Source organism: Euprymna scolopes, chromosome 37 (assembly GCF_053919585.1).
Source record: "Euprymna scolopes isolate OS-2025 chromosome 37, ASM5391958v1, whole genome shotgun sequence".
NCBI classification, from domain to species: domain Eukaryota; kingdom Metazoa; phylum Mollusca; class Cephalopoda; order Sepiida; family Sepiolidae; genus Euprymna; species Euprymna scolopes.
This window is the reverse complement of record NC_136518.1, coordinates 35,873,306-35,900,971: the sequence shown is the minus strand read 5'-3', so window position 1 is coordinate 35,900,971 and position 27,666 is coordinate 35,873,306. Positions and strand designations below refer to the sequence as shown.

The following is a 27,666-nucleotide window of genomic DNA, read 5'->3' as shown; positions in this document are numbered from 1 at the left end:
AAACCCCTGACGTTTTTTTGGCTGTTAGCCAGTGTTATTAGCTGACATAACTAGCAATATTGAATGATGCCAAATATAAGTTTTTCTTAACACACTGCCAAATATAAGTTTTTCTTAACACACTGCCAAATATAAGTTTTTCTTAACACACTGCCAAATATAAGTTTTTCTTAACACACTGCCAAATATAAGTTTTTCTTAACATATCTACCATTTTTTTTTCTTTTTTACAGTATGATATAAGCTTAAAAGACCTGGCAAATGAATATTCAGCAAGGTAAGTATCTTGATACGTTTTAGGATACTTATCCACATATTTGCAGTCATGACGTAAGCAGTTCCGACTATAAATTGAGAAAGTCAAATCAAATTTCAACTTCTACCAAAATATACAAATAAAAAAATGCTGTTACTTGGCAAATTAAATTTTTCAATCCGTTAAAAAAATCATGTTCCAACTTTTATGTAATATTTTTCATTCAGATTATTTTGTAAGAGCAAAAATTCATCCAACTTGTCATATGTCTCATGGCTTCGGACATATTTTTCAAGACTACTTCCCCTGTGTCCTCATCCAAAAATGATTTCAGCACATGTCCCGAGAGATATGGATCAATGGACTCATGTATTCATTCGAAATGACGTGGTCCGTGGACCTTTGCGCCTTCTCTATTTGGGGCCATTCAAAGTTTTGACAAGGAAAAAAAAAAATTTCAAGTTGAATATAAATAGTCGCACCGAGACAGTGCCTGTGGACAGATTAAAGAAAGCCCATATTGAATGCAAAACCACCGTGTTGGATGCACCTGACACAGACATTTTCAACCCTTTACAGTCACCGATAAAGACAACTGATTCAACAACCTCAGACCCTTACGGATATTTGTCAAGTACATTTAAAAAAACTCAACAACTGGACCACGATGGAAGAAGTCACCAAAATGAGTTAACTGCTACACACACATTGAAAAACTTTGTGACTGGGAATTCGTTAATTCAACCAACGCATAGGGAAATTGATCAACGCGAACGCTGCACACTGACATGGGTACAAACTCGCCTGTACTCGGCTTTGCAGGCTTGCTTACAAGCCTTTGTGTAACTGACTTCAAACACAGCATACCGTCAATCTCGACAAATATCTCCACAACACAGACGATACAATCAACAAGTGTAGACTCACTCGTACTCATCATTCTACGATCACCTTCTGCTACAGATGCATCAGTGTCAAACGGTGGTGATATTCCTACAACCGTTCTTGGTGGGGAACCCTGTAACAGAATAGAGATCTCTCTGCGAGATCGGGCGAGAGTTAAGCTAATTTATATATAAAAAGACTCACACAAAGAGCATAAAACTCATTGACGTCTAAAAGGAAAACGACACATGCTTTTTGAGTAACCACCGCAACGAATGGACCTCGCTAAACATCTGATGAGCAACACCATCACAGTCGCCACATCTACAGAGGAAGAAGTTCCTATTTTTCTCTCTCAATATTTATTGCTCCCACCATTACTTGTTGAGACCGGGTCAAATTCTATATTTTCCTATGATATTGTGCTTGCACCAACATTAACTGGTTATTACATACATACACATAACAATCTTTCCATTTCCCAATTCAAAAATAATAAACTCTCCTTTCTCAAATTCCACCCATTTTGATTGGCTGATACTTGACTATTTGCATATTCCGGAATCCACTCTACAATAAATAAGCGAACACTCCAGAAATTATACACTGTGACATCGCTCTCTACAGAAGAAAAATGTGCTAAAAAACGTAACTAAATGAAACATATTAACCAGTTGTCGTCGCTCTCTACTTTGTTCAGTCCAGTTTTCATAGAATCATTTTTACATTTTATTGAAAATAAAAATAATCTCGTACAATGCCTAGTAAGGACAGCTAATTTGAAATAAAATATTTTTTTCATTAAAATATTCTGTTTTTAGATTATCTCAACCAAACTTGCATGAAGAAATTGAGAACAGATTAAGGCCTGTGGCTTCAACATTTTCTCCTGTTTCCAATAACTTCCTTGATGATCCACTTTGGGCTAGACTACGGGAAAACCCACAGGTATTTTAGTTTATTTTATTGTTTTTTTTATTGCTGTTATTTTCTTATAATTACTCGCTTCATATTTTTCTTGATTGTATTCTCACAGTTGTACATAGAAACTGCCTTGAAGAGTTTAGGTGTTTTTTCTTATTTTTTTCCCAAAAGTATAATTCTAATTTACTGTTTATTTTTAATTATTTCCTTTTCATATATAAGTATTGAAATTTTTAACATTTCTGCAGTTTACATCACATTAAAAAATTCATTTGATTTTTACATAGGATGGAAAATGTCATATAGTATTTTCAATGTGGCCATACCATCAAGTCTCTAGTTGTGTACACATCACTCTATACTTTCCCAATTTTATCTTTCTCTGATGTCATCAGATCTAAGCCTGTCTTTAACACTTGCATTATTCATCCATTGTATCATTTTCGTATCATTTCTCTCCATGCAACGTTAATGTAGGTATATAATTTTTACCTGGTTATTTTGAAAATAGTTAGCAAGAAGAAAAAGTTTAGGAGTGAATCTTCATATGAATTATATGGATCTATACTTCTACAATTTGTAAGAAAAAGGATTGCTAAAGGTTAAAGAAAAAACAAGGCTTTTCTTTAAACAATTTTTGTAAATATATAAATACATATTGCATAGATATGAATTTGTCCTTTTCTCAAAAAAAATTAAGTTGAGTATGTATGTTTACCAGCATCATTCACCTTAGGTGGATTGAACCGGTTTTCAATGCAAGATGGAAGTATCAAATGAATAGTTATTTCACAAGCAGTCCCCATCTAGTCGCATCTGTATCCTGGTCGGGGGTAATGACAACGTTAGATTTGTGCAGTTCTAGCAGGAAGGTGTGCATGTCTTCCTATATACAGCCCTGGTATTCCCAAATTGTCACCCATCTGATACTGACCAGTCTCAACATTGCTTAATTTCAGTGATCTAATGAAAACCAGTGTGTCAGCATGATTGTGCCATATTATCTGTATGTAAAGACTAAACTAATAAACATTTTTAAATTTTATCATCAAAAATATATATTTGTTTAAATAATTTCTTTGAGATTTAAGTTTCTTCGTCATTTTATAAAAAAGAATGATATTTACTTGTAAATTGGAAAGTTCATGCTTTGGTACATTTTAAAAATGGAAGATTTAATTAGATATTCCGATTTCAGTGTTGCTTAACTTTACACAAGAACCAGTGTGTCAACTTGATTATGCTGTATAAATTGAGCGGATGTGTGTCAGCTGCCCATAGTTCTTTCTTTTAGGGAAGCTGTATATATTTCAAGTTATGGTAGCTATGCTCGAAGTGTCTAGTTGACAGGTAGCAGGAAAGAGACAGAGATAAAGCATCTTACTTCATAGCTGCCGAGAAACCCTGTCTTCTGTGAACCTTGACGGAGTCATAATCAGATTTTGTGTTCATAGTAAGATTTTTTATTGGAGGCATTTATTTGTATACTAGCCTGGGTGCTCGGCATTGCCTGGGTGTTTGGAGGTGTGTCTTGAGCAAAAAAAAAAGTTGTAGTAGACAGGCAGGCTCGAACCCGTGACACGAAGGCGGAAAAGAAAGTGGAGGTGTGTGTAAGGGTGTTGGTTGAGCAAAAAAAAAAAAAAAAGGAAAATTGCAAGCACAAAAAAAAAATATGAATAGTAAGCAGGCTCGAACCATATCATGCCAGAGGAAAAAGAGGTAAAAAAAAAACTGTCTTATCAAATGTGCCTGCCATGGTTGTAACGTTATGGACAGTCAAAATAACACCTTTTATACAACGTCGTGGAAGCAAGGGTTGAATGACTTGTAAAAAGTGTCAGTGAAAAAAAAGCGAACCCCTCCCTGTACAAAAGTGCCCAGTTGAGGGTGAAGGAATTAATGTTTTGGCCAATTTTTTTATATTTGTCATCCGAAGGATTGAGCTTCAATATGATACTGATCTTGTGAAAATCCATCACCTCTGTCAAAAGTTTTAGGCAGACTTACAAACATACATACATACAGATTTTTGCCCTTTATATGATAGGCTAGTGGGGGCACTCGGCGTTGCCCAGGTGTTTGGGGGTGTGTATGTAGGAGAGGGCAACCCTGTTTTAATATTATTAAAAAAAACATGATGTTAAAAAAAGTTGAAAAAACCATTACAAAGCAAAACAGCGAACAAACGTAAAAAAAAAAAAAAAAAAATGTAAAAGAGGAAAAAAGTTTAGGTAGAAAGACAGGCTCGAACCTGAAGCATCGAGGCTAAGGCGGAAAAAAATGCCCGACGCATTACCCTTAAGCCAAAGAGACATAAACTTAATAACGGATGAAATTAAACCTTTAAAAATACTTGCAGGTGGTTGAAACAAAAGAATAAGCAAAGTAAGAACCCTGTTTAAATATAAAAAAAAAACAATGTTAAAACTTCTTTAAAAAATATTGTGGCCCGGGTGTTTGTGTTGGGGGGGGGGGGGTTAAAAAAAAACAGTTTTGGTAAGTAGTTAGGATTGAACCCGAAGCCTTGAGGCGAAGGTGGAAAAGAAAGTGTGCAAAAAACCTGACACGTTACCCGCTCGGCCGACAAAGAGCAACTGAAACACGTTTGAATTTATTTATTTAAGTATTAAAAACAGGATTGACACGTGCCTGCAATAAAAGTTAACTCTGTTACTTCTATTTGACCTCATTAATAAGGTCAAATAGAAGTAGCAGACTTAACTTTTGCTGCGGGGCAGCTTTTGGGTTTGTTTACCCAACTTTGGCTGGTTGTTTCCCCAAGATGTTGGGGGGGGAGAGAAACCAGCTCCCCATTGTCCAGATTGAATAGCAATTGTCTGATATAAGGAGTTTGGCTCCACATTGATCAAAGCTGATTGCTTCTGGACGTTGTCCGGTGCGATTGCCGAAACAGCACCTTAACTTTGAATTAGTTTAGGTTTTATACAAAAAAGCTGAATGAACACAAAATGGGCTGAAATAGCAATAATTTTGTAAAAATCGACATAAATAAATCTAGACGCAACGCACGTTCGCAAATCGTACATATTATGATCTAGGGGCTATATAAACAGTTCTAAGCAATAGTACCCCCCCCCCAGGACCGTCGGCGAAGAAAGCCTTTTCGAGACATACAAAAAATGTGCACGCGCATTTGCCTTATATATATATATATATATATATATATATATTTTATATATATATATGAGAACAACTATTTTAAGAAGAACGAATCGGATACGATAAGCAGTTGAATTTTGGCCAGCAAATAAGGAACATTGGAGTTGCAATTTGTCATTGTTGCGTTGTTGTAAAAAAGTTTCTTTAACTTCATTACAAGATTACAATTTATTTATAGCAAAAGTATTAAGTTTTATTGATTTCTTAACCTTTACCTGTGTATAATATAATTTATTAAATTAATTATATTTTAATAGTCAAATTTCTCTGAGTTTTATTTGAGTTATCAAATGAGAGAAATTAGGAATCATTTTCTAATTAACAAAATAGATCATGTCCTTTTGAGTAGGATGGATCATATTATGGATCATCTTCTATTGATGTACATTTATTTAGTCTTGTGTTTGTAGTTAGATTTTTATAGCATTTATTTGCATATGAGGAGCACAACTATTTTAAGAAGGAAGAATCTGAAAAGACAGGAAGTTAAATTTTGGACAACAAGGAGAGAACATTAGAGTTGAGATTTGTTACTTTTTGTTTAATCCTGTGACGAGATAAAACAACGCTTATCAATGCTGCATCTCTTTCCTAATCTATAACTTCATAGATATGTTCTGCATAACCTGTGAATTTCTATAACTGATCATTGTGAAGTTTCTTGATTAATCACACATTTTTTATTGTTTTCTTTTTTCTTCTCCCTCCCGACCTCAGGAAATAGGTCTAGGTCCCCAGAGATCTACATTTGTGATGCCTGATGATTATATGAGAAATCCATTAAATAATGTGGAAAGAAACAATTCTAAATTTCCGTATACGCCTGCAAATAAGCTTTTCATAACAGAGCCAGTTACCACACATACAACTCCTTTACCAAAAAAGCAAACAGAAACCTATGCTACATTACCAATTGGTAAGTGATTATTTTTCTTTTCTAATGCATTTATATTAGTGGCCTGGCAAGGCCACAGGGTAGACAACCAAAGCAGCAAAACTGAAGCTGGACTTCAGAACACTATATCTACAAATATAAGCAAATTTGGGCATATTTTATTGGTTTGAAAATATAGGTTCTTTTTTAGCAATTGTCATAAAATTTTAACTATAGAATAGTATTATAATCTTCAATAAGCCTGCAGATTTTCATGTAGTTTTGTCTCATAGAACCAAAGATATGAGCATTTCAATATTGAATTTAGCTAAAAGTATAGATATCCCATCGTTTTTTGGGGGCAATTTTATAAGTTATATAAATCTATTGATCAGAATTTAACAAATGAAGGCCCATTGGAAAGGTAATGACCTGAGTTGTGTAGTGGGCTATATGACATTTGCTCTTAAGGTCGCACATTAAGGGGATCATTCATCATCCAGAGTCGATTTTTGGCACTTTTTTACAGCCATAAAATGTTTCAATCATAGTAATTTATTTTTCTAGTTTTGCATATGAATTACAAAATATCTGATATTTCCCCCAACCCTCTTAATGGACAGGAGACTAAAACTGCTATGGTTTCAAATGGTCTAAAATAACAGCAACAGATGACTTAATTCCAAATATGTCTCATGTTATATCTCCCCTCTTTTGGAAATAGCGTACGATTATGAATATCTTCAGTATTAAATAATCCATATAGACTCTGAAATTTACTTTATGTATGAAAACCAAAGAGGGGAAATATAACATATGAGAAATATTTGAAATCAAGTATCCCCTTGCTGTTATTTCAGATCATTTAAAACCATAGCAGCAAGTTTTAGTCTCCCCTCCAAGGCCAAAGGCTTTGGGGAAAATATATATTTTCCCACGGTGGCCTAGTCGATTTGGTTCTTGTAATGGAGTCAGAGATGACTTCGTTGCCTGGTTTGAATCTCCCGACCAATGGCAATCGTGACACCCTGCACTGATGATTCTCAAAAGGTTGAAACGCTAGTGTCTGTAGGTATATAATAATTATTATAGTAAATAAAATATGTCAGCCCCTTTAAGAAACTCATTTCTTATCGTTGAGCACTTTTCAGTTGAAATAAAGTCGGGCACTTTAGCTCACATGTGCAGATCATGATATTATAATCATTAGATCACTATGGCAGACATTAAAAATATTGTAATCATTAGATCACTATGGCAGACATCAAAAATATTATAATCATTAGATCACTATGGCAGACATCAAAAATATTTAAAAATAAATGTTTAAATTTCAATATTTCTCACGGTTGAGAATGGCCAAGTGGATTTGGTCCTTGCTAATAGTCAGAGATGGCTTCGTTGCCGGGTTCGAATCTCCCAATCAACGGTAATTGTGACACCCTGCACTGATGATTCCCAAAAGGATGAAACACTAGTGTCTGTAGGTATTTAATAATTATTATAGTAAATAATTATATAGCGTATATTATAAGTTAGGAGAAAAAAATATGAAAGTGCTTGATTATAAATCATAAAAGAGCTAATATATACTATACATTACTGTTTCTTTCATAAATGCCCAAGTTTCACCTAGATGGTCATTCTGAATTTAAGAGAAGGAAACTTGGCTTGTTTTCTTGATAGAAATATTCATCAATCTGGCTGGACGTTCATCACTCCTAGGTCTAGATTAAAACTCATCAATTATTATTAATCATTCTTTCCTTTATTAAACAACATGTATTAATATTTTGGGATATTGGAGTTTCATTTTGTTCTTCAACATGATGCAAGAGACGAGGAGAGCAATATGGCCTCTTGTCATAGCAGCAACTCTCGGCAAACTGTTCATAAAGAGCATCAAATAAGTTTGGGTGGAAATAGCTGAAAAAGCATGCATTGTTTTAATCACCTGATGTATATTTATGCAAGTTTGTTGGGTTTTAATAAAGATAGCTTCAAGTATTTTTAATTTTTTAAATTGATTTCATAATTTTAGTGTTATTAAGTAACATTTGTGTTAAATCAGAAGGGGGGGTAGTTATGGTTTTGTAAATGTTGGTAAATTGAACTAGAGTTTACAAGATGCATGGTGAGACAGTAGGATAGGGTAGTGGTTGTAAAAACCAATGTAGTTTTATTATTATTATGGAAATTACATGCTCCCAAAGGGTATTTAAACTTAAGTTTGAGTAGGTATGTGTCAGCTGCCCATAGTTCTTTCTCTTAGGGGAGCTGTATATTTTCAAGTTATGATAGCTATGCTCAGAGTGTCGAGTTGACAGGTGCCAGGAGAGAAACAGAAACGGAGATAAAGCGTCTTACTCATAGCTGTCTAGAAGCTCCGTTTTTTTCTGTGAACCTTAAATGAGTCATAAACAGAGGTATATAAATATATATTTTCATGGTTGATGAGTTGTGTTTCTACAACTCCTCAATCCTTAAAATATTAGAAAGAAACAATGCTATTTATCAGTTGAAATGTTTAATAAGTTTAACTTATTTAATACTTATACCCAATCATGGCTGATGGAAGAAGAACAATCTACGTTTATGAATCACATAAAAGGTTCATTTAACAATTCCATAAAAGTTCTGGATATGCATGTTATGCACACACACACACATACACAAAACTATAATGTTTTTTTTTCAATAAAAAATGCATAAGCACCATAATTTTTTATACTTACAGACACTAGTGTTTCATGCTTACGCAATCATCAGTGTAGGAAGTGATAATTACTGCTGGTCGTGGGACTCAAGCCTAGCCAACCTTGGCTTTGCATGTTGGCATTCTGCCACTCATCCATCAGGAATTAACATTTAAATAGCAGTGAATTAGTTACTTATGAAGCCTTGTAAGTAAGCTTGTTATAATTTAGACAGCGATGAAAGTATTTGAACAAATGGAAGTTTGTGAATGATGCAAGCAGCTAATTCGTTGTCTTATTCTTAATTCATAAAGTTCAACTTTAATTTCACTTAAAGAGGCTTATAACTATAAAATAATTTTTTATACCTATAGACATTAGGGTTTCATGCTGATGCACACACACCTACATATGCACATACTCATCGTAGCTTCCTTCAGTCTTGACAGACTATGTATACCCACTGTAAGGGTGCCTGCACGTGGAATTTTTGTGGCAAGAGTTGCGCAATCTCCAACCACATCTTTTCTGTGTCGACATTGTTGAATACCAGTGGCAAGTGGAGATTCAGGATGATTGGAAACAATGCCGAGATAAGTGGAAAGCACATACAGCGCCTAGTATTCCGAAATGGTCACCCATCTGGTACTAGCTAGACTCAACATTGCTTAACTTCCGTGATCTGATGAGAACCAATGTATCCATGTGATTATGCCATATATAATATATTTCTCTGTGTGTATATATATATATATATATATATATCTTTATATATATATTTCTGTAGAAATATATTTTCTTATAATATATATATCAATCCTTATTTAAGAAGCTCAATGTAATTACAGAGCAATATAGAGAATAAATGACAAAAAGTTATATTCCAAAATTCATGATGTTGATCATCTTATAATTTATTCCTTTAAATTAGTCGATTTATTCAATTCTTGACAGTATCTGTTTCGTAGCGCAAAATCAATCATTTAATTATTATATCAATTAGTGAATCTATTATGCCCTTAACTCATCAGAAGAAATTGCAATAATCAATCCGTCAAAAGGAATGGAAGTGTGATTTGACATGATTAAAATCCGAAAATTGGAAGGGAAACTGAAAATACCTTTTTATTTTTCCATTATGCCATAGTGAGTTTGCGCTACGAAACAGATACTGTCAAAAATTGTATATATCAACTGAATTGAAGGAATAAATTATAAGATGGTCAACATCATGAATTTTGGATATAACTTTTGTCATTTATTCGCTCTCTCTCTCTCTCTCTCTCTCTCTCTCTCTCTGTATGTATATATATTTATATATATAAAGCTGAATGTCTGTGTGTGTGTGTGTCTAGTCACGAATAGGCTCCTATATGGTTGACTATTTTAAAAAATTGATTACATATAATGATAAAAGATGTATTGAGACACAGGAATGGGTATGTTTGATCTAGCAAAACGGTGATTCGTTAAAATTGTGGGGTCTACGTTCGCACCTGGTCCACAAAGTATGCAAATAAAAAATTTAAAAATTAAAAAAAAAAACGTTTACAAGTTTTTTTTATATAGATTTACATAATAATGCTTTGATAAGTATGTTTTAACTTTAATAGGGATGGTATAATAAAATTGTGGGGTCTGCATTCGTGCCTAGCCTCCATAGAATGGAAATAGGCACAAACTTTAATAAAGACTTTTCATATCTATCTGCGTAAGTATACTTTGATAATTATGTTTCAGTTTGAAGAAATATGGTATAATAAGATTATGGGGTGTTCGTTCGCACCTGACCTCCATAAAATGAAAATATGTCACAAAGTTTAACAAGGTGTTTTAATATAGATCCACAGAATATTGTGATTAGTTTTTCAGTGTGAACAGGTATAAATTATGAGGTTTATCTATTTTATTTTTACTTTCATCATATTTTGCTTTGGTTTTGATACCCCAAATTCGGAGCTATCTCTTTACAACCCTTCCTTTTCATAACCTATCATACTTTAATAAATCAGAGTCCATTTTCTGTAGGCTGTTTTTGAACCCAGTCAATGACAGGTACTTTTGCTAGTATATATATAAACAGACATTGTTAAAGGCAACCGAAAGCTTCCATTTTCTAATATCTTTTTTATATATTTCAATTTTTCATATTATCTTTTTTGTATATATAAAATCACCAGAAAAAAAAATTAAAAAATTAAAAAACACTGACTTACCATAACAATTTCTGTTTTATTCTTGTAACAATTGGTAAAAAGTTTTTTCACGCACATGTAAAGTCACAATCGTAATTTTTCAGAATTTCAAAATGGTCGATTGTTGCCGAAAAGAAATGATGTTGAAAAAAAATTTTTTTTTAATGTTGTAATATTTTTAATTAGATAATCGCAAAATATCGAGGCAATCGCTTCAGTGATTTTTTTAGATTACCGATTACGAACAAACATACTTTTTACATTTTTATTTATATAGATATAAATCTAAAGAGATATAGATATATGGATAGATAAATATATAGATGTAAGTGTATATTGATTATATAAATGTATACTGTATATTATGTATGCATACTGTATATTGATGGTGTATATTTATTCTAATTGTGTGTATGCGTGTAACTAATGTGTGTGTACTATATATTGATTGTGTATATTTGTATATATGTATTGTAGATATTGATTGTTATGTGGCTGTATGTTTCAGGAAACAATCAAGAGAGTGAGAAACAACGGCAAAAACATAATTACAGAGAAGAACTGCAAAAACAGATGCAAGAGAGAAATGAATTACGATTGTAAGTTGTTTTACTGCCAGATAAAATAAGGAAAAATTGCTGTCAAAATATGATAGTTACAAGTTTTCTTCTTTAAACTGTGATACTATTCCCCTCACAAAGTTTTAGGAAGTGAGAAGAAAAAAAGAGAGGAAACAAGTTGATCAGCCAAACAGAAGTATAGAAAGTTAGGGTTAGTAAAAAAACAATGGTGAGGAAGTTGTTCACCAAGACGCACAAAGAAAGCTGAAATAGGATTGTTAATCAAGGTGTGGCAGTAACTGGAACAAAAGATCAAACATAAAGGTCGATATATTTTGAGTTAGTCTACACACAGTTTTAGGAATGGCAGTAAGATTTTTGACAGCTTGTGTTTGCAACAGTTTAAAACTTTTTAGATGGAGACAGTTGAACACTGGTTGTGGATGCTGCAAACATGATACATTAGCAACGATATGTGACCTATGACCTGTAACTGTGAAACATAAAAATATTTACATCTTTTTTTTTTTTCTTCTCCCGTTCAGTACGTCAAAGCAATATTCTATTATGATTAAGAAGTACAATTTAATCATTAATAGGCCACTCGCAACCCGTTGCGTCAGTATTTGTTATATATATTATTAAATATTTATTTAATATTTGTGAAATCATTTTCAAATTTTCAAATATTCATGAACAAATTTTGGAATTTCTCTCGACGTTCCCTCCCAAATATTATGAAAAAAAAAAAAACCCAAAGAAGTTGATCAGTAAAACAAAGGTTATAGGGGGTGAGCTTAGTTGAAAAGACAATTGAAAGGGGTCCTGGATAGGACCTTAAACTATATCCAATGGTGAGACTCCAGCTTGCGGGCTTTGAGGAGTGTGGAGCCACCCTTTAATTGCCATTGCTTCCAGAGTGGTAGTACCTGTTAGGGTCCCAACTATGGGTTAAGTAGAAACTGACTTGAAAAAAACAAATATATTCTATTAAAAAAATTTTCTTCAAAATCACTGAAAAGGGTTGATATGCCATAAAACAACCAACAATTGAAAGGAAGTTTTTTCGCCAAGGTGTGGCAGTAACTGGAACAAAAAGATCAGACATAAAGGTCAATATATTTATGGTTTACAGTGTTAGCAGTGGCAGTAAGTTTTATGACAGTTTATGGACAATATTGTGTTTGCAACAGTTTAAAATACTTTTTAGATGGAGACAGTTGAACACAGGTTGTGGCTCTGAATAGATCGAGATGAGCTGCTATCAACTGACGAATATGGCCTTAACGGAAGACTAGCAATCGAAATGTTGAAAGTTCTATGCACTCAAAAACAACTAATTACGAAATGCATTGGAGTTTGTGTTTTCTGTGGGAGCACGTGATTGCACAAAATATTAGTTGCACAGCAGTGATATCTCCTTTATTTTGATTGCATTATCTTGTAATTGAAAACATTTTTTCAGGTAAAAATTATCATGTCAGCTTAAAACTGACAGTATCCGATCACTACAAAAATAAATGTTAATAAAAGAAAAGTATGTCATTTTAAAACACAAGAAACGTTTATGCACATCATTTTTTCGGCACTGAAATGATTGCATATAGTTTTATTTACAAATATACTTTTATTTACAAATATACTTTTATTTACAAATATACTTTTATTTACAAATATACTTTTATTTACAAATATACTTTTATTTACAAATATACTTTTATTTACAAATATATTTTTATTTACAAATATATTTTTATTTACAAATATATTTTTATTTACGAATATATTTTTATTTACAAATATATTTTTATTTACAAATATATTTTTATTTACAAATATACTTTTATTTACAAATATATTTTTATTTACAAATATGCTTTTATTTACAAATATATTTTATTTACAAATATATTTTATTTACAAATATACTTTTATTTACAAATATATTTTTATTTACAAACATACTTTTATTTACAAATATATTTTTATTTACAAATATACTTTTATTTACAAATATATTTTATTTACAAATATATTTTATTTACAAATATACTTTTATTTACAAATATACTTTTATTTACAAATATATTTTTATTTACAAATATATTTTATTTATAAATATACTTTTATTTACAAATATACTTTTATTTACAAATATATTTTTATTTACAAATATACTTTTATTTACAAATATATTTTTATTTACAAATATATTTTATTTACAAATATAGTTTTATTTACAAATATAGTTTTATTTACAAATATATTTTTACTTACAAATATACTTTTACTTACAAATATACTTTTACTTACAAATATACTTTTACTTACAAATATACTTTTACTTACAAATATATTTTTATTTACAAATATATTTTTATTTACAAATATATTTTTATTTACAAATATACTTTTATTTACAAATATATTTTTATTTACAAATATATTTTTATTTACAAATATACTTTTATTTACAAATATATTTTTATTTACAAATATATTTTTATTTACAAATATACTTTTACTTACAAATATATTTTTATTTACAAATATATTTTTATTTACAAATATATTTTTATTTACAAATATACTTTTATTTACAAATATTCTTTTATTTACAAATATTTTTTGCTATAAACTTCATGAAAAATCTTGGAGATCATAATCACAAATCCTGATACATGGTTATTACTTGTCAAGCAAAAAAAGTTTCAATGTAATAAAGCAAAGGAATTTGATAGTCAAGTGATTACATAAATTAATATTAATGAAGGTGTGATTTTTTTTTTTTTTTTTTTTGTATTTTTTTAATATATAGTGCAACGGGGGTTTAAATGACCAATTTTCATTGGCTGAAGCTAACTAGAATTTGTATATTTAAAGAGTCAACTTTTTTATTTTCCAAATCATGATTTTATTCTAATGCGAAAACGCTTAGCACAAAGTTACCAAGACAGCAACTTGGACCAGTTCATTTCAAATCAAATTATCTGATTAGCCCAGTATGATGCAACAGTGCCTGATATTAGCAATGAAAATCGACTGATATGGTAGTTTTATTTTTAAATAAGAAAATTAAATTTTATGAGTAATCAAGGAGCAAGTGTTTTGCCCACCATTTTGAAAACAATCTAAAAAAAAAAGAGGGGGATAACTTAATAATTCAAATTTGTGAGATTTATGTTATAATGCCTCTGAATTGCCATTAATTACTTAAAATGATTTTTTTTTTTTTTCATAAAAATAAAACTATTTGATCAATTTATATGATTTTTGGAACATGATATTTTTGTTTCATCATGGGTGCATATATCATGCAGATTTCTCTTTATTTTTGTTTTTGTAATATAAGGAGAATTCTGGACAAGAATCAGATATGTTAATGAATATAGCCATAGTTTTGGTAGACACTGAACATGTTAGAATCTAAGTGTGCTCCCCAATCATGGTTAGTTTATTGATATAAAAAACTTAAGTGCAGATAAACTTAAAACAAAAGCAGACAACTTTAAGATGCTGTCATTCAACCTGTCCGTTTAACGATGAAAATCCTAATTCAAACTCGAGATGATCTCTTCTGTTTCTAACACAACATGTATTGCGAGTATTTCTCTACTCTGTTGGTATTTACATGGAATGTGCTTGCCTCGGCTTCAATCACTCGTTTCCAAATTTGAAACATTCACAAGAACTCTACTTATACCACAACTTTTTTATATTACTCTTTTTCACCTCAAACAAGGCATATTGTCATGTGATATGGGATCGTATTTAATAGGGGACTGTGGGGAGTTGAGCAACAAGATGTCTGTTCACATTACATTTAAACTTCTGGTTCTGCAGGTTAATGCAGTTAGGGAAGCAGGAAATAGACAGGAAATTCCAAAGTTTAGCAGCCCAAAGAATTAAACTATTAGAGTAGTAGACTTTTTGTCATCTAGGGACCTGAACAGTGAAGGTGTGCGATTTTGCTGCTTGTCGGGTTAGTTTGGAGTATGTATGGCCGGGGGGGGGCACAAGCACTATGAGTTCATCACAGCACATTCCATTAGATTACTTGTATAACAGACAGAGAGATACAACATAGCAGTGACATGACAGAGGTTGGAGCTTAGCCGATAATGCAGGACCTATTAGAATATAATCGCAAAGAATATTCCATCTACTTTTGTGTGTCTAACATCAAACTGAATTTCTATGAAGAGAGTTTGTTTCCAAGAAATGTTCATCTGTTGAACACATTAACATTGGATTGTTTCTCTGTAGGCTACAAGATGGTGATCTTCAAATCCAGTGTCACTAAATTCTTTTTCATAATTGTCCTCATAAGTAATCGAATTTTGTTTCTTCCATTCATCATTTTCAATGCTTTCATAATGTTCTTCATTCAACTAACAATCAATCCATCTCATTAATACTTGTTCTCGAGTAGCTTTTTAGTCTTGATAAATTGATACATTAATAAAAAAAAATTTAATTTTCAAAAAAAAATGTCAAGAGAACATCCACAAAAATCTGAGAAGAGGTAAGCAAGAATGATCTAAAAGTTGGATGAAAACAACTTCTCTCCACAAACATCCTGGAAAGATGCTTCTGAAAGAGGTTATTAAAATGCCTACATGAGGATAATAATGTTTCTTTTTGTTTTGTTTTTTATTTATCTCCACTCCGGGTGGGGGAGGGTAGACATAAGGTCAGGTGTGGCTTGATGAATGTGTTTCTGTGGAATGAACTGGATTTGAACTTGGCGCATACAGGTTTTCAGTCTCTGTCATTAAACCCTTAGCCATTGCTACCAATGATGATGTAGTTATTTTTTATGTCTTTGATGCTTTCTTGATAGTTTTAAAATTTATTTTACTTTTTCCCTTTCTAGACGAGAAAAGCAATTAGCTAAATCTCCATTTTTACCACCAAAAGCGAATCCTTCACATCCTGTACCTCCATTAGAATTTCAAACCGATTATCGCAGGTGAGTTTATAATGGCAATTATTTTGTTAATGATTTTAATGTATAGTTTACTTTATATAGCATTTTTATTTTAATCAATTGTAAACGTTCTTATTTACTTGCCTCCCCAGAAAAGCAAAGTTAGACACAAGGTCTTTTTTTTTAATATGAGGAAAAATTGTGCCTCCCCCCCCACCACCACCACCACAAAAAATAGGCAATCTGGATTGGAAGAAAAATTGCTCAAATTCAGAAGGACCTCTCCTTCATTGACCAAAGACAGGACAGCCAAAAAGCTAGATCGACTTTTAATGTTAATATTCAATGAGACCGTCAAAAATTCAAAGAAATTTCACCATAAAATTTGGAATAAAAGAAAGTAATTTTTTTTAATGCCTGTCAAAGAAAAGGGGATTTTATTTATATTATCTGAACTTATTTTATTTATATTATCTGAACTTATTTTATTTATATTATCTGAACTTATTTTATTTATATTATCTGAACTTATTTTATTTATATTATCTGAACTTATTTTATTTATATTATCTGAACTTATTTTATTAATATTATCTGAACTTATTTTATTTATATTATCTGAACTTATTTTATTTATATTATCTGAACTTATTTTATTTATATTATCTGAACTTATTTTATTAATATTATCTGAACTTATTTTATTTATATTATCTGAACTTATTTTATTTATATTATCTGAACTTATTTTATTTATATTATCTGAACTTATTTTATTTATATTGTCTGAACTTATTTTATTAATATTATCTGAACTTATTTTATTTATATTATCTGAACTTATTTTATTTATATTATCTGAACTTATTTTATTTATATTATCTGAACTTATTTTATTTATATTATCTGAACTTATTTTATTTATATTATCTGAACTTATTTTATTTATATTATCTGAACTTATTTTATTTATATTATCTGAACTTATTTTATTTATATTATCTGAACTTATTTTATTTATATTATCTGAACTTATTTTATTTATATGATCTGAACTCATTTTATTTATATTATCTGAACTTATTTTATTTATATTATCTGAACTTATTTTATTTATATTATCTGAACTTATTTTATTTATATTATCTGAACTTATTTTATTTATATTATCTGAACTTATTTTATTTATATTATCTGAACTTATTTTATTTATATTATCTGAACTTATTTTATTTATATTGTCTGAACTTATTTTATTAATATTATCTGAACTTATTTTATTTATATTATCTGAACTTATTTTATTTATATTATCTGAACTTATTTTATTTATATTATCTGAACTTATTTTATTTATATTATCTGAACTTATTTTATTTATATTATCTGAACTTATTTTATTTATATTATCTGAACTCATTTTATTTATATTATCTGAACTTATTTTATTTATATTATCTGAACTTATTTTATTTATATTATCTGAACTTATTTTATTTATATTATCTGAACTTATTTTATTTATATTGTCTGAACTTATTTTATTAATATTATCTGAACTTATTTTATTTATATTATCTGAACTTATTTTATTTATATTATCTGAACTTATTTTATTTATATTATCTGAACTTATTTTATTTATATTATCTGAACTTATTTTATTTATATTATCTGAACTTATTTTATTTATATTATCTGAACTTATTTTATTTATATTATCTGAACTTATTTTATTTATATTGTCTGAACTTATTTTATTAATATTATCTGAACTTATTTTATTTATATTATCTGAACTTATTTTATTTATATTATCTGAACTTATTTTATTTATATTATCTGAACTTATTTTATTTATATTATCTGAACTTATTTTATTTATATTATCTGAACTTATTTTATTTATATTATCTGAACTTATTTTATTTATATTATCTGAACTTATTTTATTTATATTGTCTGAACTTATTTTATTTATATTATCTGAACTTATTTTATTTATATTATCTGAACTTATTTTATTTATATTATCTGAACTTATTTTATTTATATTATCTGAACTTATTTTATTTATATTATCTGAACTTATTTTATTTATATTATCTGAACTTATTTTATTTATATTATCTGAACTTATTTTATTTATATTGTCTGAACTTATTTTATTAATATTATCTGAACTTATTTTATTTATATTATCTGAACTTATTTTATTTATATTATCTGAACTTATTTTATTTATATTATCTGAACTTATTTTATTTATATTATCTGAACTTATTTTATTTATATTATCTGAACTCATTTTATTTATATTATCTGAACTTATTTTATTTATATTATCTGAACTTATTTTATTTATATTATCTGAACTTATTTTATTAATATTATCTGAACTTATTTTATTTATATTATCTGAACTTATTTTATTTATATTATCTGAACTTATTTTATTTATATTATCTGAACTTATTTTATTTATATTGTCTGAACTTATTTTATTAATATTATCTGAACTTATTTTATTTATATTATCTGAACTTATTTTATTTATATTATCTGAACTTATTTTATTTATATTATCTGAACTTATTTTATTTATATTATCTGAACTTATTTTATTTATATTATCTGAACTTATTTTATTTATATTATCTGAACTTATTTTATTTATATTATCTGAACTTATTTTATTTATATTATCTGAACTTATTTTATTTATATTATCTGAACTTATTTTATTTATATGATCTGAACTCATTTTATTTATATTATCTGAACTTATTTTATTTATATTATCTGAACTTATTTTATTTATATTATCTGAACTTATTTTATTTATATTATCTGAACTCATTTTATTTATATTATCTGAACTCATTTTATTTATATTATCTGAACTTATTTTATTTATATTATCTGAACTTATTTTATTTATATTATCTGAACTTATTTTATTTATATTATCTGAACTTATTTTATTTATATTATCTGAACTTATTTTATTTATATTATCTGAACTTATTTTATTTATATTATCTGAACTTATTTTATTAATATTATCTGAACTTATTTTATTTATATTATCTGAACTTATTTTATTTATATTATCTGAACTTATTTTATTTATATGATCTGAACTCATTTTATTAATATTATCTGAACTTATTTTATTTATATTATCTGAACTTATTTTATTTATATTATCTGAACTTATTTTATTAATATTATCTGAACTTATTTTATTTATATTATCTGAACTTATTTTATTTATATTATCTGAACTTATTTTATTTATATTATCTGAACTGCTATTCTCATTTTAGTTATTTTCTACAATGCTTAATCTCATGTAACCTCTGACATTCTTCAGGTGCATATTTTAAAGCATTTTGTAGTAATACAAGATCAAGTTCAAACTCCCTAAACTAGGATTGTTACTGTAACAAAATTTAAACTCCCAAAATATATACTATGATTGTTACTGTAACAAAATTTAAACTCACAAAATATATACTATGATTATTACTGTAACAAAATTTAAACTCCCAAAATATATACTATGATTGTTACTGTAACAAAATTTAAACTCACGAAATATATACTAGGATTGTTACTGTAAAAAAATTTAAACTCACAAAATATATACTATGATTATTACTGTAACAAAATTTAGACTCCCAAAATATATACTAGGATTGTTACTGTAACAAAATTTAAACTCACAAAATATATACTAGGATTGTTACTGTAACAAAATTTAAACTCACAAAATATATACTAGGATTGTTACTGTAACAAAATTTAAACTCCTAAAATATATACTAGGATTGTTACTGTAACAAAATTTAAACTCCCAAAATATATACTAGGATTGTTACTGTAACAAAATTTAAACTCCCAAAATATATACTAGGATTGTTACTGTAACAAAATTTAAACTCCCAAAATATATACTAGGATTATTACTGTAACAAAATTTAAACTCCAAAAATATATACTAGGATTGTTACTGTAACAAAATTTAAACTCACAAAATATATACTAGGATTGTTACTGTAACAAAGTTTAAACTCCCAAAATATATACTAGGATTGTTACTGTAACAAAATTTAAACTCCCAAAATATATACTAGGATTGTTACTGCAACAAAATTTAAACTCACAAAATTTATACTAGGATTGTTACTGTAACAAAATTTAAACTCCCAAAATATATACTAGGATTGTTACTGCAACAAAATTTAAACTCACAAAATATATACTAGGATTGTTACTGTAACAAAATTTAGACTCACAAAATATATACTAGGATTGTTACTGTAACAAAATTTAAACTCCCAAAATATATACTAGGATTATTACTGTAACAAAATTTAAACTCCCAAAATATATACTATGATTGTTACTGTAACAAAATTTAAACTCCCAAAATATATACTAGGATTGTTACTGTAACAAAGTTTAAACTCCCAAAATATATACTAGGATTATTACTGTAACAAAATTTAAACTCCCAAAATATATACTAGGATTGTTACTGTAACAAAATAGATAATGGCATCAAGTACAATCAGTCTTCTGAATATTAAAAGTAATAATACCTTACTTAACACTTCTACACAGTCATAGTTGGCAGAACAAGAACAATCTACCGTCATTAATTAAATAAAGGATTTAATTAGCAATTCCATACAGGTTCTTGAATTTGACATGAAGATTTCCAAGTTTGAAAAAGATGCACCCAAAGAATGTCTGAGGTTTTTTTTCAATATACTTTTGTAATTGATTTTGTTTTTTGCCCCTTTTGTTACAGCCAACCAATCAATCCTCGGAAATTCGAACATCTTCAACATGATTCTGGTCTTAACCAGTTTCTTGGACCAAACTTTGACGAACACCAAAGACCAAACCTTACCAACAACTTCAGTCCAAATTTTATGTATGACCAATTGTACGTTTTGAATTTTCTTAAAAGTTTTATCAACTATAATTTAAAAATTTATTTTTGTTGCATAAATGTGTTGATGCAATCGTCTAAAAAAAAATGTATCTAAATTCGTACATGAATATTTACCAAAGGTAGTAAGTCCTCTTTTAAATATTTTGTATGAAAAAGAAAACTAAAAACATAATGTTGTGGTCATCCCATCAATTTTTTTGAAACTTTGATAATTTACAAATCATATAAAATATCAAAATGTGCAGTTCCTTTTCATACTAAGAAACTGGTGGGAGGACAAATAACATGGAAGTTTTTGATATGACAAAAGTCACATAAGAATCGATGACTGCTGTATTCCAAATGCTAATGATGTAAGCAATACGAACACTAATAAGAAAATAAGGGGGTAATAAAATCAAAGACTCTAATTGTTTAGAAGTTTGAATGAACATGGCTGAACTATAACAAGTTATCATAGAATGTAAATCCATTTAGTTTGATGATGAAATAAAAGGTCTTTGTGTAGCTTACTTGTCATAAGTATATTTTCATGCTATTATATATAAGTTCAAGCATATTGATAACATGAACTAAAAACTAATATTTTTTCAAAAGCAATCATTACATGAATAGAACCTTTATAAATAAAATTATATAAACACTTAAAAAAGTCTACATCGATTGACTGATGTTTTGGCACTGTGATGTTGTCATCAGGACTCTAAAATGAATCTTGTAGTCACCTTTTAATTTATTTTCTGATTGTGAAATTAGTTTTGGAATCCTGATGAGAACATGTTAATGTCAAAACAATGGTCAATCCACATGGACTCCTTTTTAAAGTTGTGTGAGTGTGTTTAGAAAAGTTGAAAATTGTCTAATATAAATCGCTGTATTACTGTACCCTGAGGATTGTTCATAGCAACAATAAAATTGATACCAAATGCCCCCCTCCGCCCGTTGTAGCAGTGATTGACGTTCATCTAAAAAAAATGGACATTAACATTAGAACCATTTCTTTTAAATTGCTTTTTATTTAACTGTTTATAAATAAATCTGATGAAGATTTAGCATCATCACTGCGATAATCAATGCAAGTAAATGTTTATTTTGTTCTTTTTATGCAGTGTGTCAAAGAAATTATTGGTGTGTTAGGATGTGTATATAGGTTCAAAAATCCTTGGTTATTGAAAAAAAAAATGATACCAAACAAATATAAAAGCCATAGGGCTCAGATGAAAGATCTGAGCATCATGATCAGCAGGAATTATCCAATATGGGAGACCCAGTCAGCATCTAGTAAATGTTGACTCATCTTAGAATACAACATATGGTAGCACAAACCAGAGACCGTTGGGGAGGGAGACATGGATCTCTAAGGAAATTAGATTAATAATGGAACATTATTACAAAGAAGCTCCTTTACATGTATAGAACATAATCCCTAAATTATGCTATCTAAACACCATGCATTTTTATATTCTTCTGGTTCTGTTTTTCGGGTGCGATCTAGACAAAACATTGAAATTTCATTGGCAGCCATGTTAATTTGGTATATATTTGTACATTATAAGTGTGGTAAGGATATAAATTAAATAGAATATTAATTGTTAATATTTTTTGTTTTGTTCAATATATTTGAAGACATTTCGATGGACTGAATAATCCTGTAGATAAAGCCTACACATTTTATGGTATGAAGGGTCATTTTGATGATATACCACCACCTGCGAATGGTAAGTGTATTAGTAAAAAATCTTCTGCTAATAATTTTGAAACTAGCTAAATACATACATCACGATGGTGAATTATTAATAAAATAAATTTAATATTTAATTATGTTTACTTAAATTTAATTAATTTAACAGATTGAATTATTTATTAATAAAATTTTCTTACTAGAAGGATATACATTGTTTAAAATTTTTGTAATACGAATGAAAATTGAAAGTCGTAAAATTGAATTTTCATTAAAAAAAAAATGTTATCTACTTAAATTTTATGTCAATTTCAGCTAAAAGCAATGTTATTTACATAATTGTCAATTATTACATAAATTATGTACTTTCACGATTTCACAATCTATTGACTGCCATAATTTTGGAGGAAATGCAGTTATCTCCCCTGTTTATTTTGTTTATTATTTAAGTATAATTTACAGTTTTTTCGAAAACTATTTTCATTAAAAATTAATTTTCTACTTTATCAATTTTCATAATTTTGGGATATTTTACTAATTTTGACATGATAATTTTTTAAATTTTTAATCAAAATCTCTTTAGACAAGGCATGAAGCCAATTGATGTAAAGAGCTATAAAAATACTTCAAGGTCTAAATCTAATGATAATCAATGATAAGTTTTAGATGTATAGATCCTGACCCAGAAAAAAAACAATTCTTCTCCATTTTTTAGAAACTTGTCTCATAGAATCATAGAACTAATGAACAAAATAAAGCAAGCGAGAGTTACAAGGCTGTTGAAAGTAAACACAATTAAGTAAATGCCATTGATTTAAATTGAAATTTAATATTTTGATTTTCATCCTAATTCTGAAGACGCACCAATTTTTTTATTGGAAGCATAAACATTGTTTAATTTTTTTTTTACTGGAAGGATGCACATTGTTTCATTTTTGAGGGGGAGGATGAGCATTGTTTAAAAAATTTTTTATTGGAAGGATGTAGATTGTTTAAATTTTTTTACTAGAAGGATGGACATTGTCTTAAGCTTTTGCAGAGTAATTTTGTAATTTAATAAAATTTGTGTTAATTGAATTAATTTAATTAAATTTGTACTTCTGATACATTTTTGCTTTAAAGATATGAACATGTTGACCCCATCCATGAAGAAACCAGCAGAATATGTGCCTCAAACAAGGTAAGAACATCTCTAGTTTATTTAAATATATAAGGATGTTGAAGTTTTCCAGAAGTTTTGTTACTTTGGTGATACCATTTGAGCACATGGAGAAATTGGTGCTGGTGAGATAGCAAGAGTTAGAAGTGAATGGAGTATGCTCAGAGAACTTCTAGCATTACTAATAAGCAATGCATTATCATTGTCAACCAAAGGATATTACACAGTGGGATATATATATATATATAAGAGGAAAATATATAGATAATAAAAAAAATATATAATGATGCACATAGATTTATTTATCAATTTGAAACAAGGGGATACAATACAGTGTGTAGAGCTTATGAAAGCTCTTTATGCCAGGCATTTCGAAGCCTAGTGCTTCTCTTAGAAGAGGAAGAGAGTTGCTAGGTAACGAGATGAGGATGCTACGTCTAGCAATACAGGATGACCCCCCCCACCACACCAAAAAAAAACGGGCCCCAACTCTAATTAGGCCCCGTTTCTTAGTGTGTTGTCCAAATGAAATGAAACTTTGGTCATAACTAGTTTACTATATTCAAAACGTCACATCAAAACACTAGGGTCTTTGGCCTTTTATTCTCCATTCTACAGCATATGTTCTAGATGGCCTCCACTTATCTTTTGTTTTGGGGGGAGTCACCCTGTAGGTATTTTAGGGGATTTTGTATAGGTTGAGCTTTTTATTATATAGAAACGTCTCCTTTTAAAGACTCCTTATATACTTCTTTAATCCTCATATATGTAGTTATCCACATACAGTACTGTTTCATTGTATCACAACTTATCAGTGCATCTAGATTAGCACCATATATATATATATATATATATATATATATATATATATATATATATATATATATTGAAATGAAACCTTGTTATCAAGGATTGAGGATATTTATTGCATGAAGAAAAATGATATGAGAATGAAATGTTACAAATTGATTAAGCCAGGTTTAGATTTAATGAGCTCAGAGAAATATTAAATCTGGACAGTTCCAGGAGATGTGTGCAGAAAAGGAGACTTTGTTGGATTAGTCATATTAAAAGAATGGATGAGAATGCTTGGGATAGTAGATGCAGAAAAATTGATGAAGCATGTTCTGTTGATAGGGGAAGGTCAAAGAAAACACTAGAGGGAATGATTTGAGAGAAAGATGGGTTATTTTTTAAGTGAATTTCTAAAATTTGTCTAACTCCTGCCAGCATGTAAAACAGTTGTTGAACGAAATATCATTCAAACTAAAGTCCTTTCTATCTATAAAAGTGAAATTGTCTGTGTGTCTACATTTCCCTACCAAATTACTCTTCGGTCTACAGACTCGAGATTTGACATAAGGGGTATTGAGATTTGTGAAAATCTTTTTAATCGTTTTTGGCCAGAAATTTGGCTATCAAGTGGTCAAAGTTCAATGATTTGACCTTTGAAAACTCTACCAAACTCCTGGACCAATTTTGGATCTAAACACTTGAAACTTTAGATGTAGGTTCCTTGGACATGGATCCAGCTTTTTAATTTGATTTGAGCCCAAAACAATAAACATTAAGGGGTCAAAATTGGAATCAAAGTTAAAAAAATTTGACGTTTCAGCCAATTTTTGGTCTAAATATTTGAAATTTTACATAAAGTGTATTCAGACATGGAGCAAACTTTTTAATCGAGTTTTAGCCAAAAATTTTACTGTCAAAGTTGAAAGAGTTGAAAGAGTTGACCTTTGCAGACTCTACCAAATTCCTCTGCCAATTTTGGGTTAAGACACTTGAAATTTTAGATGTAGGTTATCTGAGCATGAGTCAAACTGTTTAATATATATATATACATATGCATATAAAATTATGGACAGTACATAGCACCCGAGCAAAGCTAGGTTCAACTGCTAGTTATTTATATTTTATGGATATCTCTACATGTTCTTTCAATTTCACAAATGCAATGAGAACATCAAACTTGATATTTCACATAAAATCTGCAGCATTAAACTATTCTTGTTTCACAGTCTACCTTTTAAAATGGATGACAATGAAGAAAAGAATGAAATGAGGAAGAATGGTAGTAAAAGATAAAGGAAATATGACAAAAAGAAGTAAAAACACTTTTAATATTTGATATGGCTGCCAATGAGTAAACGATTTACCTACGATTGCAGTTTGATAAAAAACACAAAAACTCATGACTAAAATGCAGAAAAAACACTAATTGAAACTAAACATCGGAAAAGTATTATACATGTTAGACCAAAAGAAAACAGAACTACAATATAAAATTTTATAGTTTTGTTATCCTGAATTAACGTTTCTACTAAAAAAATACCTATTTATGCTGTATATTAAACACAAACCCTCAGTCTGAAATATGCAAAATCTACAGAAAAGTAAAAAAAATCAGTGAGTATTCTTCAAAAATACAATTAATATTTATAATCTCTAAAGTTGTGCTATTTATCAAAATATAAGTAACATTCAATAGTTTATGGTTAAAGCCTGGAATTACTTGAGCTACTCTACTTTCATGGGGCAATGCTGGGACACAGGTTAGCTGCAAATAATAAAAATAAAAACATTATATGCAAGAAAAAAAAAACGTTAAAAAAACAACTTTATTTTAGCAAAAGATTTACTTTTTAGTCAAACTAAAAATGTATTTCTTTTTAAAATATAGAATTTCACCTGAACCGTATTTTCTTTTTTTATTATTATTATTATTATTATTATTATTATTATTATTATTATTATTATTTGTTTAGCTATTCAAGCAGACCCGTCCAGAAAAGTACTGTCCAATTTGGTCCTAGTGCCATGATGTTTGGAAATGATGATTCCAATTATTCTGTGAAAAAAAGAGAAGATTACATGAAAGCATTGGAAGTACAAGTAAGCAAAACATCATTAAAGAAACATTTTACTGAATTGTATTTTGTATTATTCGCTTGAATTAAATGAAAAAAATGTGATGTAGAAATTCCATTAATAAAGGCTGCAACATAAAACTGTAATGACAATCCAATATGTAAATATCTTATATGATGTAAAAGGAACTTTGTGTGTGAGTTTGGTTCTTATGTACTTCAAAATGGCTGCACCGATTTCATTGGAAATTTCACACAAATGTACTTTATGTATTTAGATAGACTTTGTATCAGAATATCTTTGATAAGTATAAATAATTGATAAAATCTGATGAAAGACGAAACAGGCGATTTTGACTAACGTTGACGCCTTACACATCCTAGCATCATAAGTACATTTGGCAAGTTTTATGACCACACAAGCAGAAAGTCTCACATATAGAATCAACAGTAGGTTTTTTTGATATGACAGGGGCATGTTCAAAAAGAA

The 27,666-nt window shown here is 28.9% G+C and overlaps 1 protein-coding gene across 1 annotated transcript in view; it reads left to right on the top strand.

Annotated features, from left to right (window-relative positions):
* The window catches only part of LOC145261168 (centrosome and spindle pole associated protein 1-like), a 174,948-nt gene that overhangs the window by 51,286 nt on the left and 95,996 nt on the right, over positions 1 to 27,666 (top strand). Inside the window, exons 12-20 of the mRNA XM_080119490.1 lie at positions 234 to 277; positions 1,963 to 2,089; positions 5,963 to 6,161; positions 11,519 to 11,609; positions 16,447 to 16,542; positions 21,320 to 21,457; positions 23,093 to 23,184; positions 24,270 to 24,327; positions 27,075 to 27,201. Of these exons, the coding sequence (XP_079975616.1) occupies positions 234 to 277; positions 1,963 to 2,089; positions 5,963 to 6,161; positions 11,519 to 11,609; positions 16,447 to 16,542; positions 21,320 to 21,457; positions 23,093 to 23,184; positions 24,270 to 24,327; positions 27,075 to 27,201 (972 nt within the window). The remainder of the gene's footprint in view (positions 1 to 233; positions 278 to 1,962; positions 2,090 to 5,962; positions 6,162 to 11,518; positions 11,610 to 16,446; positions 16,543 to 21,319; positions 21,458 to 23,092; positions 23,185 to 24,269; positions 24,328 to 27,074; positions 27,202 to 27,666) is intronic.